This window comes from Thalassophryne amazonica, chromosome 2, assembly GCF_902500255.1.
Source record: "Thalassophryne amazonica chromosome 2, fThaAma1.1, whole genome shotgun sequence".
NCBI classification, from domain to species: domain Eukaryota; kingdom Metazoa; phylum Chordata; class Actinopteri; order Batrachoidiformes; family Batrachoididae; genus Thalassophryne; species Thalassophryne amazonica.
The window spans coordinates 131,035,306-131,051,528 of NC_047104.1; the positions used below are offsets into that span (position 1 = coordinate 131,035,306).

Genomic DNA, 16,223 nt, shown 5'->3' on the forward strand with positions numbered 1-16,223 from the left:
TACAGTACAAGATTGTCTTGATCTTACACCCCTATTCCACAGGGCGCCATTCTACTACCATCGCTCACGAATCCAAAAATGGGATGAAATGGCTTGCCTCCTAACAGGCTGGCTTATACACCTGGCAACCCATTCAAAAACTAAAGGAAAGTAGCTGTGCCCTCAGCCATAACCTCAACAAATACTGCTTCGGATTCAAATTTTTACCCCAATTGAGCACAATCAATCAAGTTTCAAGCCACAGTCACTACAACGTCACTATGAACCACTTACTGTCAAAGATTTTGGGAATCAGGATGAAGTTCCAAAACTTCATCCAGATTTCTAATCTGGTGCCTATAATGGCTGTAAGTACTATGCCCGCCAAGTTTGTTCAACACTGACAAAGATGGATTAAGAAGTTATTATGCTCCTTCAAAACGTTCCCCAATTTGCTATTCGGGATGAAACGGGAAGGAACGGTGCTCTGTGAAACAGCCCTCTTAAGAGCTTTCTACAAGTGATCAAAAGCATATTCAGAGCCTCGCTGCAGCAAGGGAAGCTTCCTGAGGATTGGAGAATAGCCCACATTACCCCATATACAAGAAGGGACAAAAAAAAAAAGAATGCTGCCAACTATCAACCTGTCAGTCTAACATCTACCATAAGGAAAGTCATGACAGGTGCCAAGCATGATAAAGTACTAAAACATATGCACAAAAATAAGGGGTTCCCCATCCCCCCAACAGCTCAACATGGTTTTATTCATGAGAGATCTACTCTCACTCAGCTCCTAGAATCTTTAGAGCTTTGGTCAAAATTGCTTGATGATAGAGTTGGTACTGATGCTATATATTTGGACTTCCAAAAAGCCTTTGACTCACTTTCACACCAGTCCAATACTTAAGTTAAAGGTGAAGGCATTTTAGGCTGCATTGGTACAGGGCTATCAGGACTGATAGGGATTTTTCCTGTGACTTCTGAGCTATGACCTTGAAAACTGAATGAGTTCTTGCCTATTAGGATATGAATCTTCTATATAAATTTCATAAAAATTGTGGATTACAGGCTGCTCCCAAAGACAAAACAAACAAACAAAAACAGGGGTGAAAACATAACCGCCAGCCAACTTTGTTGAAGGAGAGAAAAAAAATGAAGCTGCCAACACTTGTAGAGAAAAGGATAAGAGGTAACCTCCTTAATCCTTTCAAATATGGCTTGCCTCTACTGGTGGTTGGCTCTCACTGCGGTATTGTATCACTTCCTGTTCTGGAGCACAGCGGTGTTTTGATGTATCTGTTAGCTGTTTAATCTGCGCAGTTCAGTGGTGTCAAAAGTACACACATTTGTTACTTAAGTAGAAGTATAGATACTGCAGTTTAAAAACACTGGTAAAAGTTGAAGTATCAACTTGACCTCTTTACTCAAGTAAAAGTGAAAAAGTATGTGCTCCAAAACCTACTTAAAGTATAAAAGTATAAAGTAACCTTTAAAAAAAACAAAAAAACAAAAGGTAGATGCCACTATATGAATTGAAAGCTTAATTTAAAAACTGATTCGTTCTACATGTGGCCCAAGACCCAAAACCCAAAATTACCCCCCAACACCACCTGCACGAAAATGTTTCAATTCTAGAAGCTCTGAAATGCAATCTGGGACTATTCCAGACAATAAACTGCAGTGAGTGCAGCATCCATTTAGTGAAGAAAAAAAAAAAAAAAAAACAACTTTCCTTATTCAAATTCATTCCAGTAGTATTCTGCTCTTACAAGGATGCAGCAGTTTTCTATTTTGGCAGAAAGTTCTGGAGGAAATCACTGAAGAAATTAACACATTGAAAATATGGTTTGACAGAAACAAACTGTCATTAAATAAGACAGGGATGAAGTGGAGGTGTAAGAGTCACTAGGTGTTCACAGGAAACATTTATTTATGTATATGTATTTATTTATGTATGTTCATTGTTAGTTGCTTTTATATTTTCTGTTGTGTTTCTATTCAGGTTCTTTTTGCCTCTTTCTCTAAAATTGTATATAATAATCATTAGATTATTAATATATAAACAAAAATAAATTTAAGAAATATTACAATTTGAAAACAAATGCACCCGAACGTTATGAGAGCTGCAATTGCTTAATGCTAACTTTTAACATTGAAAATCCCATAGACATGCTAACGCGTTAGCGTCGCTCCCGTTTTTAAGTTATAAAATACATCTATCAACTGTTTCAGAAGACCATAACAGGTCGGTTTAACATAGAAAAGGTAAATAATACTCACAGATGTATGCTCTTTAGGGTTTTAGCGGGGGAAAATTAAGCGAAAGAAAGAGAATAAACGAAGCAATAGGTCGAAGCATTGCTGCAATCTGCGAACCACTGCTTGGATTGGTTCACGGTTCAAAGCATGTTGATTACAAGCCCACATGACGTGAAATATATATATATAAACATTAAACTGAAGCCAAGAGTAACGAGGCTGTTTGTTTTAAAAAATGTAAGGAATAGAAAGTACAGATACTTGTGTGAAAATGTAATGAGTAGAAGTCAGAAGTAGGCAGAAAAATAAGTAAAGGAGTAAAGTATAGATACCTAAAAAGTGTACTTAAGTACAGTAACGAAGTATTTGTACTTCGTTACTTGACACCTCTGGCGCAGTTAGATTGATCTAGTTAACTAGATAAAGATTTGTTTCACAGTGTAATCTTCACGTGACTTAACTAAAGCACTCCCTCTGTTGAATCACCTCTAAATTACTTACACATTATTCACTTTGTGTGTTTTTAGGAATCCACTAGCTTAGCGCAGCTACTAGCTCTTAGCCGATTTAGCATGGCGGCTTCTCCTGTCTCTCCTGCACTTTTCTGCTCTGGGTGTGAAATGTTTAGTTATTCCTCGGCCTCCTTTAGCAGTAATGGTACTTGTAATAAGTGTAGCTTATTCGTAGCTTTGGAGGCCAGGCTGGGCGAATTGGAGACTCGGCTCCGCACCGTGGAAAATTCTACAGCTAGCCAGGCCCCTGTAGTCGGTGCGGACCAAGGTAGCTTAGCCGCCGTTAGTTCCCTTCCAGCAGATCCCGAGCAGCCGGGAAAGCAGGCCGACTGGGTGACTATGAGGAAGAAGCATAGTTCTAAACAGAACCCCGTGTACACCGCCAACCCGTTCACATTTCTAACTATTTTTCCCCACTCGATGACACACCCGCCGAGGATCAAACTCTGGTTATTGGCGACTCTGTTTTGAGAAACGTGAAGTTAGCAACACCAGCAACCATAGTCAATTGTCTTCCGGGGGCCATAGCAGGCAACATTGAAGGAAATTTGAAACTGCTGGCTAAGGCTAAGCGTAAATTTGGTAAGATTGTAATTCACGTCGGCAGTAATGACACCCGGTTACGCCAATCGGAGGTCACTAAAATTAACATTGAACCGGTGTGTACCTTTGCAAAAACAATGTCGGACTCTGTAGTTTTCTCTGGGCCCCTCCCCAATCGGACCGGGAGTGACATGTTTAGCCGCATGTTCTCCCTGAATTGCTGGCTGTCTGAGTGGTGTCCAAAAAAATGAGGTGGGCTTCATAGATAATTGGCAAAGCTTCTGGGGAAAACCTGGTCTTGTTAGAAGAGACAGCATCCATCCCACTTTGGATGGAGCAGCTCTCATTTCTAGAAATCTGGCCAATTTTCTTAAATCCTCCAAACTGTGACTATCCAGGGTTGGGACCAGGAAGCAGAGTTGTAGTCTTACACACCTCTCTACAGCTTCTCTCCCCCTGCCATCCCTTCATTACCCCATCCCCGTAGACCACCAACAACCACTAAAAATCTATTTAAGCATAAAAATTCAAAAAGAAAAAATAATATAGTACCTTCAACTGCACCACAGACTAAAACAGTTAAATACGGTCTATTAAACATTAGGTCTCTCTCTTCTAAGTCCCTGTTAGTAAATTATATAATAAATGATCAACATATTGATTTATTCTGCCTTACAGAAACCTGGTTACAGCAGGATGAATATGTTAGTTTAAATGAGTCAACACCCCCGAGTCACACTAACTGCCAGAATGCTCGTAGCACGGGCCGAGGCGGAGGATTAGCAGCAATCTTCCATTCCAGCTTATTAATTAATCAAAAACCCAGACAGAGCTTTAATTCATTTGAAAGCTTGACTCTTAGTCTTGTCCATCCAAATTGGAAGTCCCAAAAACCAGTTTTATTTGTTATTATCTATCGTCCACCTGGTCGTTACTGTGAGTTTCTCTGTGAATTTTCAGACCTTTTGTCTGACTTAGTGCTTAGCTCAGATAAGATAATTATAGTGGGCGATTTTAACATCCACACAGATGCTGAGAATGACAGCCTCAACACTGCATTTAATCTATTATTAGACTCAATTGGCATTGCTCAAAATGTAAATGAGTCCACCCACCACTTTAATCATATCTTAGATCTTGTTCTGACTTATGGTATGGAAATTGAAGACTTAACAGTATTCCATGAAAACTCCCTTCTGTCTGATAATTTCTTAATAACATTTACATTTACTCTGATGGACTACCCAGCAGTGGGGAATAAGTTTCATTACACTAGAAGTCTTTCAGAAAGCGCTGTAACTAGGTTTAAGGATATGATTCCTTCTTTATGTTCTCTAATGCCATATACCAACACAGTGCAGAGTACCTACCTAAACTCTGTAAGTGAGATAGAGTATCTCGTCAATAGTTGTACATCCTCATTGAAGACAACTTTGGATGCTGTAGCTCCTCTGAAAAAGAGAGCTTTAAATAAGAAGTGCCTGACTCCGTGGTATAACTCACAAACTAGCAGCTTAAAGCAGATAACCCGTAAGTTGGAGAGGAAACGGCATCTCACTAATTTAGAAGATCTTCACTTAGCCTGGAAAAAGAGTCTGTTGCTCTATAAAAAAAGCCCTCCGTAAAGCTAGGACATCTTACTACTCATCACTAATTGAAGAAAATAAGAACAACCCCAGGTTTCTTTTCAGCACTGTAGCCAGGCTGACAAAGAGTCAGAGCTCTATTGAGCCGAGTATTCCTTTAACTTTAACTAGTAATGACTTCATGACTTTCTTTGCTCATAAAATTTTAACTATTAGAGAAAAAATTACTCATAGCCATCCCAAAGACGTATTGTTATCTTTGGCTGCTTTCAGTGATGCCGGTAATTGGTTAGACTCTTTCTCTCCGATTGTTCTGTCTGAGTTATTTTCATTAGTTACTTCCTCCAAACCATCAACATGTCTATTAGACCCCATTCCTACCAGGCTGCTCAAGGAAGCCCTACCATTAATTAATGCTTCGATCTTAAATATGATCAATCTATCTTTATTAGTTGGCTATGTACCACAGGCTTTTAAGGTGGCTGTAATTAAACCATTACTTAAAAAGCCATCACTTGACCCAGCTATCTTAGCTAATTATAGGCCAATCTCCAACCTTCCTTTTCTCTCAAAAATTCTTGAAAGGGTAGTTGTAAAACAGCTAACTGATCATCTGCAGAGGAATGGTCTATTTGAAGAGTTTCAGTCAGGTTTTAGAATTCATCATAGTACAGAAACAGCATTAGCGAAGGTTACAAATGATTTTATGGCCTCAGACAGTGGACTCATCTCTGTGCTTGTTCTGTTAGACCTCAGTGCTGCTTTTGATACTGTTGACCATAAAATTTTATTACAGAGATTAGAGCACGCCATAGGTATTAAAGGCACTGCGCTGCGGTGGTTTGAATCATATTTATCTAATAGATTACAATTTGTTCATGTAAATGGGGAATCTTCTTCACAGACTAAGGTTAATTATGGAGTTCCACAAGGTTCTGTGCTAGGACCAATTTTATTCACTTTATACATGTTTCCCTTAGGCAGTATTATTAGACGCCATTGCTTAAATTTTCATTGTTACGCAGATGATACCCAGCTTTGTCTATCCATGAAGCCAGAGGACACACACACCAATTAGCTAAACTGCAGGATTGTCTTACAGACATAAAGACATGGATGACCTCTAATTTCCTGCTTTTAAACTCAGATAAAACTGAAGTTATTGTACTTGGCCCCACAAATCTTAGAAACATGGTGTCTAACCAGATCCTTACTCTGGATGGCATTACCCTGACCTCTAGTAATACTGTGAGAAATCTTGGAGTCATTTTTGATCAGGATATGTCATTCAATGTGCATATTAAACAAATATGTAGGACTGCTTTTTTGCATTTGCGCAATATCTCTAAAATTAGAAAGGTCTTGTCTCAGAGTGATGCTGAAAAACTAATTCATGCATTTATTTCCTCTAGGCTGGACTATTGTAATTCATTATTATCAGGTTGTCCTAAAAGTTCCCTGAAAAGCCTTCAGTTAATTCAAAATGCTGCAGCTAGAGTGCTGACAGGGACTAGAAGGAGAGAGCATATCTCACCCATATTGGCCTCTCTTCATTGGCTTCCTGTTAATTCTAGAATAGCATTTAAAATTATTCTTCTTACTTATAAGGTTTTGAATAATCAGGTCCCATCTTATCTTAGGGACCTCATAGTACCATATCACCCCAATAGAGTGCTTCGCTCTCAGACTGCAGGCTTACTTAAGGTTCCTAGGGTTTTGTAAGAGTAGAATGGGAGGCAGAGCCTTCAGCTTTCAGGCTTCTCTCCTGTGGAACCAGCTCCCAATTCAGATCAGGGAGACAGACACCCTCTCTACTTTTAAGATTAGGCTTAAAACTTTCCTTTTTGCTAAAGCTTATAGTTAGGGCTGGATCAGGTGACCCTGAGCCATCCCGTAGTTATGCTGCTATAGACTTAGACTGCTGGGGGGTTCCCATGATGCACTGAGTGTCTCTTTCTCTTTTTGCTCTGTATGCACCACTCTGCATTTAATCATTAGTAATTGATCTCTGCTCCCCTCCACAGCATGTCTTTTTCCTGGTTCTCTCCCTCAGCCCCAACCAGTTCCAGCAGAAGACTGCCCCTCCCTGAGCCTGGTTCTGCTGGAGGTTTCTTCCTGTTAAAAGGGAGTTTTCCTTCCCACTGTTGCCAAGTGCTTGCTCACAGGGGGTCGTTTTGACCGTTGAGGTTTTTCCGTAATTATTGTATGGCCTTGCCTTACAATATAAGGCGCCTTGGGGCAACTGTTTGTTGTGATTTGGCACTATATAAATAAAATTGATTTGATTTGAAATATGCAACTGGTACAACACCGGCACCAGCCTTTTCCATATGGATGAAAACAGCAGGACTGGATGCCAGGGCAGGAAACTTAAGATGTTTACACAGACAGACATGTGCTACTGCTTCTTCACACATGGAGTCATACTGATGGAATGACCTTCTGGAGGATGTTGTGAGAGCAGAAAATGTTAGCACCTTTAAAAACAGACAAAATAAAACATTCTAAGACCCATCCTGTTATGTACAATTTACAGAGCATAGACTCCCCTATTGGCTCGTACATGTCAGTCATCTAAGGTGGAATGACTCATCAAATTAGCAAATCACTCCTACTATAGCCAAAGAGGATGTATATTTACAGTAGAACGCCAAAGACGTACAAGCACTACATTTAAATGGACTGCATTTATATAGCGTTTTTCCATCTGCAGCAGACGCTTTTACAAATAATGCCTCACATTCACCCCGATGTGAGCGTGCTGCCATACAAGGCGCTCACTACACACCGGGAGCAACTAGGGAATTAAGGACCTTGCCCAAGGGCCCTTAGTGATTTTCCAGTCAGGCTGGGATTTGAACCGAGGATCTTTTGGTCTCAAGCCCAACACCTTAACCACTAGACTATCACCTCCCCCATTTATTTATACATACATTTAGCTTTCAATTCCTCAAAAAATTTTAACATATGTTAATTCTGAATGCCAAATAGACCAAATCCTGAGCATGTAAACTGAGAATAAGAAACAAATAGTGTGCACTCACCTCAGCAGAGAGACAGAAATATTTGGTTTCATATTCCTCATTCATGGTGATAACCCCTCTGACATTTTCTCCTTCCACAAGCTGTAACATTAAAAAAGAAGTCATCGGGAGATGACATATGCCCATTACCTATCACGCTAACAAGAGAAAACAGACAGACAGACAGACATCCTGAGTGCTATATCCTCCGTATTTCATACAGGGGGACTAAAAAAAATAAAAATAAAAATAATGAAAACAAAAAAATAATTACAATATTTTTTAACCTTATTTCAGTTTTCAGAGACCTTTGTGATGAAAGATGTAGTGATGATCAAATTGTAATATGACTGACTATCCTTGAAGAAATGTGCATTAAAAACACAACAAAGCTCAAGCAGGAAATCAAGTTTTGTGATGTGAAAAATGTTGATTTTCAGCACAAATTGTTCACAATTTAAAAAAAATGTTAATTTTTAAAAGTTTCCTCTTAAAGGCCCCTTCACACATCGTGCAAATGTAGCAGCTGTACTCTGCATTGTGTTGTTATAACTCCGCCCATTCACTCCCCACGGAACGTGAACTCACAATCTCCAGCATGGGAGTCGGACTCTCTAACCAGAAGGCTAAACCCCAGGGCTCGGGCCTTGTGACCAGAGAATCCTTTTGAGGATTCCAACTAGGTTTACCAACTACATCTGCACAGTGACACCTGCTGGCCTCTGTTACACGAAGTTTGGTCGACTACAGTAAAACAGAGCGAAAAAGTTCGAGTTAGCACACCACAAAACATCGCTCTGATGGGCAGGAGTGCATGATCCCAGTGCAAGGGTTCATGCATGCGACAGTCTATAAACAATTGTACGTTCATTAATATGCACTGTCCAATAGCTTTACATCCTCATTGAGCACAACCTTGGATGCTGTAGCTCCTCTGAAAAAAAGAGCCTTAAATCAGAAGTGCCTGACTCCGTGGAATAACCCACAAACTCGCAGCTTAAAGAAGATAACCCGTAAGCTGGAGAGGAAATGGCGTCTCACTAATTTAGAAGATCCTCATTTAGCCTGGAAAAAGAGTCTGTTGCTCTATAAAAAATCCCTCCGTAAAGCTAGGACATCTTACTATTCATCACTAATTGAAGAAAATAAGAACAACCCCAGGTTTCTTTTCAGCACTGTAGCCAGGCTGACAAAGAGTCAGAGCTCTATTGAGCCGAGTATTCTTTTAACTTTAACTAGTAATGACTTCATGACTTTCTTTGCAAATAAAATTTTAACTATTAGAGAAAAAATTATTCATAACCATCCCAAAGACATATCTTTATTTTCGGCTGCTTTCAGTAATGCTGGTATTTGGTTAGACTCTTTCTCTCAGATTGTTCTGTCTGAGTTACTTTCATTAGTCACTTCCTCCAAACCATAAACATGTCTATTAGACCCCATTCCTACCAGGCTGCTCAAGGAAGCCCTACCATTAATTAATGCTTTGATCTTAAATATGATCAATCTATCTTTATTAGTTGGCTATGTACCACAGGCTTTTAAGGTGGCAGTAATTAAACCATTACTTAAAAAGCCAGCACTTGACCCAGCTATCTTAGCTAATTATAGGCCAATCTCCAACCTTCCTTTTTTCTCAAAAATTCGTGAAAGGGTAGTTGTAAAACAGCTAACTGATCATCTGCAGAGGAATGGTCTATTTGAAGAGTTTCAGTCAGGTTTCAGAATTCATCATAGTACAGAAACAGCATTAGTGAAGGTTACAAATGATCTTCTTATGGCCTCAGACAGTGGACTCATCTCTGTGCTCGTCCTGTTAGACCTCAGTGCAGCTTTTGATACCATTGACAATAAAATTTTATTAGAGATTAGAGCATGCCATAGGTATTAAAGGCACTGCGCTGCAGTGGTATGAATCATATTTATCTAATAGATTACAATTTGTTCATGTAAATGGGGAGTCTTCTTCACAGACTAAGGTTAATTATGGAGTTCCACAAGGTTCTGTGCTAGGACTGATTTTATTCACTTTATACATGATTCCCTTAGGCAGTATTATTAGAAAGCATTGCTTAAATTTTCATTGTTACACAGATGATACCCAGCTTTATCTATCCATGAAGCCAGAGGACACACACCAATTAGTTAAACTGCAGGAATGTCTTTCAGACATAAAGACATGGATGACCTCTAATTTCCTGCTTTTAAATTCAGATAAAACTGAAGTTATTGTACTTGGCCACACAAATCTTAGAAACATGGTGTCTAACCAGATCCTTACTCTGGATGGCATTACCCTGACCTCAAGTAATACTGTGAGAAATCTTGGAGTCATTTTTGATCAGGATATGTCCTTCAATGCGCATATTAAGCAAATATGTAGGACTGCTTTTTTGCATTTGTGCAATATCTCTAAAATTAGAAAGGTCTTGTCTCAGAGTGATGTTGAAAAGCTAATTCATATATTTATTTCTTCTAGGCTGGACTATTGTAATTCATTATTATCAGGTTGTCCTAAAAGTTCCCTGAAAAGCCTTCAGTTAATTCAAAATGCTGCAGCTAGAGTACTGACAGGGACTAGAAGGAGAGAGCATATTTCACCCATACTGGCTTCTCTTCATTGGCTCCCTGTTAATTCCAGAATAGAATTTAAAATTCTTCTTCTTACTTATAAGGTTTTGAATAATCAGGTCCCATCTTATCTTAGGGACCTCATAGTACCATGTCACCCCAATAGAGCGCTTCACTTTCAGACTGCAGGCTTACTTGTAGTTCCTAGGGTTTGTAAGAGTAGAATGGGAGGCAGAGCCTTCAGCTTTCAGGCTCCTCTCCTGTGGAACCAGCTCCCAATTCGGATTAGGGAGACAGACACCCTCTCTACTTTTAAGATTAAGCTTAAAACTTTCCTTTTTGCTAAAGCTTATAGTTAGGGTTGGATCAAGTGACCCTGAATCATCCCTTAGTTATGCTGCTATAGACTTAGACTGCTGGGGGGTTCCCATGATGCACTGAGTGTTTCTTTTTATTCACCTCTTTTTGCTCTGTATGCACCACTCTGCATTTAATCATTAGTGATTGACCTCTGCTGTCTTCCACAGCATGTCTTTTTCCTGATTCTCTCCCATCAGCCCCAACCAGTCCCAGCAGAAGACTGCCCCTCCCTGAGCCTGGTTCTGCTGGAGGTTTCTTCCTGTTAAAAGGGAGTTTCCTTCCCACTGTCGCCAAGTGTTTGCTCATAGGGGGTCGTTTTGACCGTTGGGGTTTTTCTGTAATTATTGTCTGGCTTTTGCTTTACAATATAAAGTGCCTTGGGGCAACTGTTTGTTGTGATTTGGCGCTATATAAATAAAATTAATTTGATTTGTCCCTGTCAAATAAACCAATAAAACGAACTGAATGAAAAATGCCTGAAATCGCACTGAAACCAAGGGCATTAACCACTTGGCCACCACCCCTGCAAATCAGCAAAGAGATGGGTGTATTAAAAAAAATGGGAAAAAAAAAACAAAAAACCACACCATACACAGCATTTTATATTGAATCCCTCTTATCAAGCGGGCAATACAAATATGATCCATCTGTTCCTCTGTAGATGACCCATGGGCACAGACATACAGTCATGAAATGACATGAATGAGAAGCAGTTCGCTCTTATGTCAACATCTGCTGGCATGTGTCCAGCAGGCCCATGTGTGTCCTGCCTGACACACGTGTCTTGTGGACAGCGCGCCAGAACTGACACCACATCATATGGAACAGAGCTCACGTGGGTGATGTGAAAGTCAGACCGCCCACTGTGTGTTCTGGTCTGACGGTCCATTTCAGCCTATCAATGGGCTGCAGTGAGAGAGCGCGTGCACGCTCACTGCAACCCACAGCATATATCACCACAACGATATATGTTTTTATTTATTTCCACGTGATGACAGCAAACAGACACGTGCATCAACAGTGGGCAGTTGTTAGTCCATGTCTGTCCAAACACAGCAAGTGTTGTCCAGCTAGGATGTCCCAATCGACAGATCTCCACAGCTGCTTCTGTCGACGGCCACACCTCCTGTCAGTTCAGTCACACACTAAAGCCACACTCGTGGGGCACTTAGACAAATTTCACTGCCAGCACGACAGTGTCTGCAGGTTGTTGTCATGCCAAGAGTACGAATGGCCACACATTTTCTAAATGCCAAACGAGCGGTATTAGCTGTTTGTGTGTGTGTGAGCTGGAATTTGGCCGCAAGAGGGATCGATGGGTTTGCACAGTGCACTGTCTTTCAGCCGCTGGTGTGCGCAAATACTTGTAGCAACAGGTGTACAAGGCGTTCAAGACAGAAACAATTTTACACATTTTGCACACGATTCCTGCTTCATGTGCACTTCAACCAAACTTCGCACTATGTGTAAAGGGGCCCTAATGGATTATTATCACATAAACAGAAGTGGTGTTGATGGACCTCTGCAGTCTGTTCCTGTCTTGTGTGGTTGCCTCCCCAAACCAGACGATGATGGATGAGCAGAGAACAGACTGGATGACGACCTTGTAGACCTGAGCCAGGTTGTGGCAGGTTGAATTTTCTGAGCTGATGGAGGAAGCACATCCTCTGCTGGGCCTTCCTGGTGATTAAGGTGATGCTGGTAGTCCATTTGAGGTCGTGAGAGATGGCGAATCCTAGAAACCAGAAACTTGCCACTATTGGGGACTGTACTGTTGAGGGTGGTGATGGTGCAGTGATGGCAGCGTCTCCTAAAAGTCACTGTCATCTCCATAGTTTTGGGAGCATTCAGCTCCAGGTTGTTCGGATCATGAGCAGACCAGTTGTTAAACCTCAAAACTGTATGCAAACTCATCAGTCATGAATGAGGCCAATGACTGTTGTATTTTCTGCAACCTCGGGAATTAAACACTTCGGCTGAGCTGTAGTCAGTCTCACTGATTTATAGGGAGAAGAGCAAGAGGAAGAGTACAAAGCCCTGGGGGGCTCCGGTGTCAGGGACCCATCACTCTCCGAGAGCATGCGTCACGATGGAGCGTTAGCAGCGACTTACAATCATCTTCCGGTTACGAGGTGGATATTATTCCGTGACGTCACGGAATAATATCCACCTTGTAAAGTAAATGCCTTCACAGTTTACACATTCTGAAGACATTCATGCATAAAACCTGAATTATTATTATTATTTCTTCGGAGTGGACTTTTGAGTTTGGTGTTAGCTGCAGCAGTCACTGACCTGTTTGATCATGGATCGGAACGGCAGCGCTCCCAGAACCACAGTCTCATCCACCCGGTCGAACCACCGCCGCGACGACACTTTCTCCATTAAAACATTGTAGCCTAACGTTGGATAAAAAAGTAGTCTCGCTAGCATCCCAGACATGGCTGCTTGTTGATTTTAAAGATATCACTAAAATAAAACTCATAAAGTAGATTTGGTGGTTGTTTCTTCTTCTACTTAAAAAACAAAAGTTGGGACACAGCTTTTTTAAGTGATTTACTGCCACCTACTGCACAGGAAGAATTGGAAATTCATTTGAACAGCTGTTGAACAGAAAACGTTCAACAGTTGTCGGACTTGTGTTCGTTTCAGGAATACATATTTATAATATATGCCCTGAAAAGTGATTTGTTTGAGTGATGTCTGACAATATTCAGCTCTGGAGCAAAAATCATTGTCACATCTGTCTTTTGTTTATTTTCCAAGAAAAAAAAGATCCACTCATGATGATTCCGCAATTTGTTTTCCAAGGACTACAATCACATCTACCGCTACTATGGAACAGACTTTTGGTGTTCAAACAGTTCAAGATTCATGTTCCATTTTGTCCAAATGTTTTTATGTAAATAGAACTTAAGTTATGATTAATATCAACTTATTAATGTAGATTAATTATTTCTCTCCAACCTGAATTATTGTCAGTACTGATGGAGAAAGACATTCTCATCATATCCAAATTCTGAGGAGTTACTGAATCATAGGACTAAGCTGCCATAACATGTTAGCACTGTGTATTATTTAATAGTGAAATGATGATTCTCAGCTGTTCATTCTCACTGACTGATTTCTTTTTTGTTCTCTGTCCAAAGTCAAGTGCTGATGACCGGAGTGCTGGGCTTCAGAGATCCTTCTGTCCATCCATCTATCCTATGATTTCCTTCCACAATTGGGGCATGTGGGATCTACAGGGTACTTATGGAAATCTGGACTGTGCTGAAGACTTTTGGAGGATGTTCCAATTAGATTCCTTCTTCAACATTAACTGACACTCCATCTGCTCTGCATCATTTAGATGTTTTTTGTGTGTGTTTGTGTGTGCGCGCGCGCGCAATTGGTTGTTGGACTCTATATGTATTAACTGTAACATCTGTGCATGACTGACATTCTTTGTTGTGCTTTGCTTATTTGTAGTATATGGCCAAAGCAGATGGTCACCCCACTGAGTCTGGTCTGCTTGAGGTTTCTTCCTGTATTCAAAAACACCTGAGGGAGGTTTGTCTTACTAATGCTGCCAATATAGGGGGTGGGTCAGGTTAGACTTTACTCTTTTGAAGCACCTTGGAAGGAATTAGGGGAGGTGATGGTCTTGTGGCAAGAGTTGGGCTTGAGACCAGAGGATCATTGGCTCAAATCCCAGGCTGACCAGAAAATCAGTAACGGCCCTTGGCCAAGGTCCTTAATCCCCTAGTTGCTCCCGGTGTGTAGTGGGCAACTTGCATGGTATCATTGTGCTTTGAGCGTCTGATGCAGATGGAAAAGCACTATATAAATGCAGTCCCTTTACCATCTGCTTGTGATGTGGTGCTGTATAAACTTCACTGAAATAATTTGAATATACGTATGGGGACTATTCCAGTCGTCTTCCCGAACCTGCCTTGGTCAACCAAGGAAATGACATTTTGCCTGGAGGCCTATTTCACCAACCAATCATATCATTCGGAGCATCATTTTGGAAGAACATGACTTTTATGCAAAGTGACCAAGATAAACTTTGGGGAATGATTGCACACAGACTAAATTTAAGTAGGAGTTATTACAATTTTTATAGGTTCCGTTTTTGTGGGGTCACCCTGTATAAATAAATGCTCACTCCTGACGTATTAGAACTCTAATGAATTCCCTCATTTTAGTTTGGACATAATTAAATGGCTTACATTGAAACTGTCCAAACAAAGTAGCCCAAATATGTTTGAAACTATCTGATTTCTGAATCTCCAAAAACAGTCAACGTGAATGCAAGTTTCATTACAGCCATTCCTTCCAGAAACAAGACTACATTTTTGATTTGGGGGTGGGGCGCATTTAAAGACTGCACAAGTACAACTTTAAAACATTACAGCCCTACATACTAAGTAGCAATAATAAACTGCACATTAACCAGCCACAGTAGACATGTAATTGTATGTTCCAAATGCTCCCATTGCTCAGTTGGCATTTATTTTGGGGGGAGGTGATCGTCTAGTGGTTAAGCGTTGGGTTTGCGACCAGATGATCTTTGGCTTAAATCCCAGCCTGACCGGAAAATCACTGAGGACCTTTGGGCAAGGTCCTTAATCCCCTAGCTGCTCCCAGTGTAGAGTGAGTACCTTGTATGATAGCACCCTGACATTGGGGTGAAAGTAAGGCATTATTGTAAAGCGCTTTGAGCACCTGATGCAGATGGAAAAGCTCTATATAAATGCAGTCCATTTACCATTTATTTTTAAATAAACTGTTGCACCAAAGCTGTATTCTCAACTATAGCTGCTAACAGGAAAGGCTATAGACAAGCATGCACATAACTGGTTTATTAGGATTCATGATTATAAATTTGTCTTTAAGCCTTGGTACAGTAATATTTGACCTTTTCAAAATATTTTGATAATTCTTTAGTATGAATTTGTATAAAGAGCAGCAATTTGTTCAAGTAGATCAGATCTACTTTCTGATGCAAGTTGGGGTGCCTTTTATGCAAAGAGTTGTGACCAGCTTGAATAAGGTTAAGTCCAGACTGAAAAGATGTTCCTACTGGCTTGGTTATTGGCAAACATACGGCTCTGTGGCAATGAACCTTTGGCTGAGCTGCTGAAGCTTTTGTCTCAAGTATGAGCAATTTGGCATTCAAACCCCACATGGCCACTAAGATACGTTATTCCTTCAACAAGGCTGCCCCATTTTAATAAAACACCTTTTATTTTGGCAACTGTTAATTTAATAATTAATCATTATTATATTAATCGCCATTGTAATTCACCTGTTCCTAGGAAGCATTTTGACATTTAGCTTAATTTCTTCTGGGAGAATGATATAAATGTGCCATTGTACTTTGTAGCACGGTGGCTTAGTGGTTA

The 16,223-nt window shown here is 40.4% G+C and overlaps 1 protein-coding gene across 1 annotated transcript in view; it reads right to left on the minus strand.

Annotated features, from left to right (window-relative positions):
• The window catches only part of ptpmt1 (protein tyrosine phosphatase mitochondrial 1), a 25,466-nt gene extending 12,128 nt beyond the window's left edge, over nucleotides 1–13,338 (minus strand). The window contains exons 1-2 of the mRNA XM_034193333.1: nucleotides 13,129–13,338; nucleotides 7,924–8,004 (exon numbers count right to left, since the gene is read on the minus strand). Coding sequence (XP_034049224.1) covers nucleotides 7,924–8,004; nucleotides 13,129–13,275 — 228 coding nt within the window. The 5' untranslated portion in view covers nucleotides 13,276–13,338. The remainder of the gene's footprint in view (nucleotides 1–7,923; nucleotides 8,005–13,128) is intronic.
• Between the last annotated feature and the right edge of the window lie 2,885 nt (nucleotides 13,339–16,223).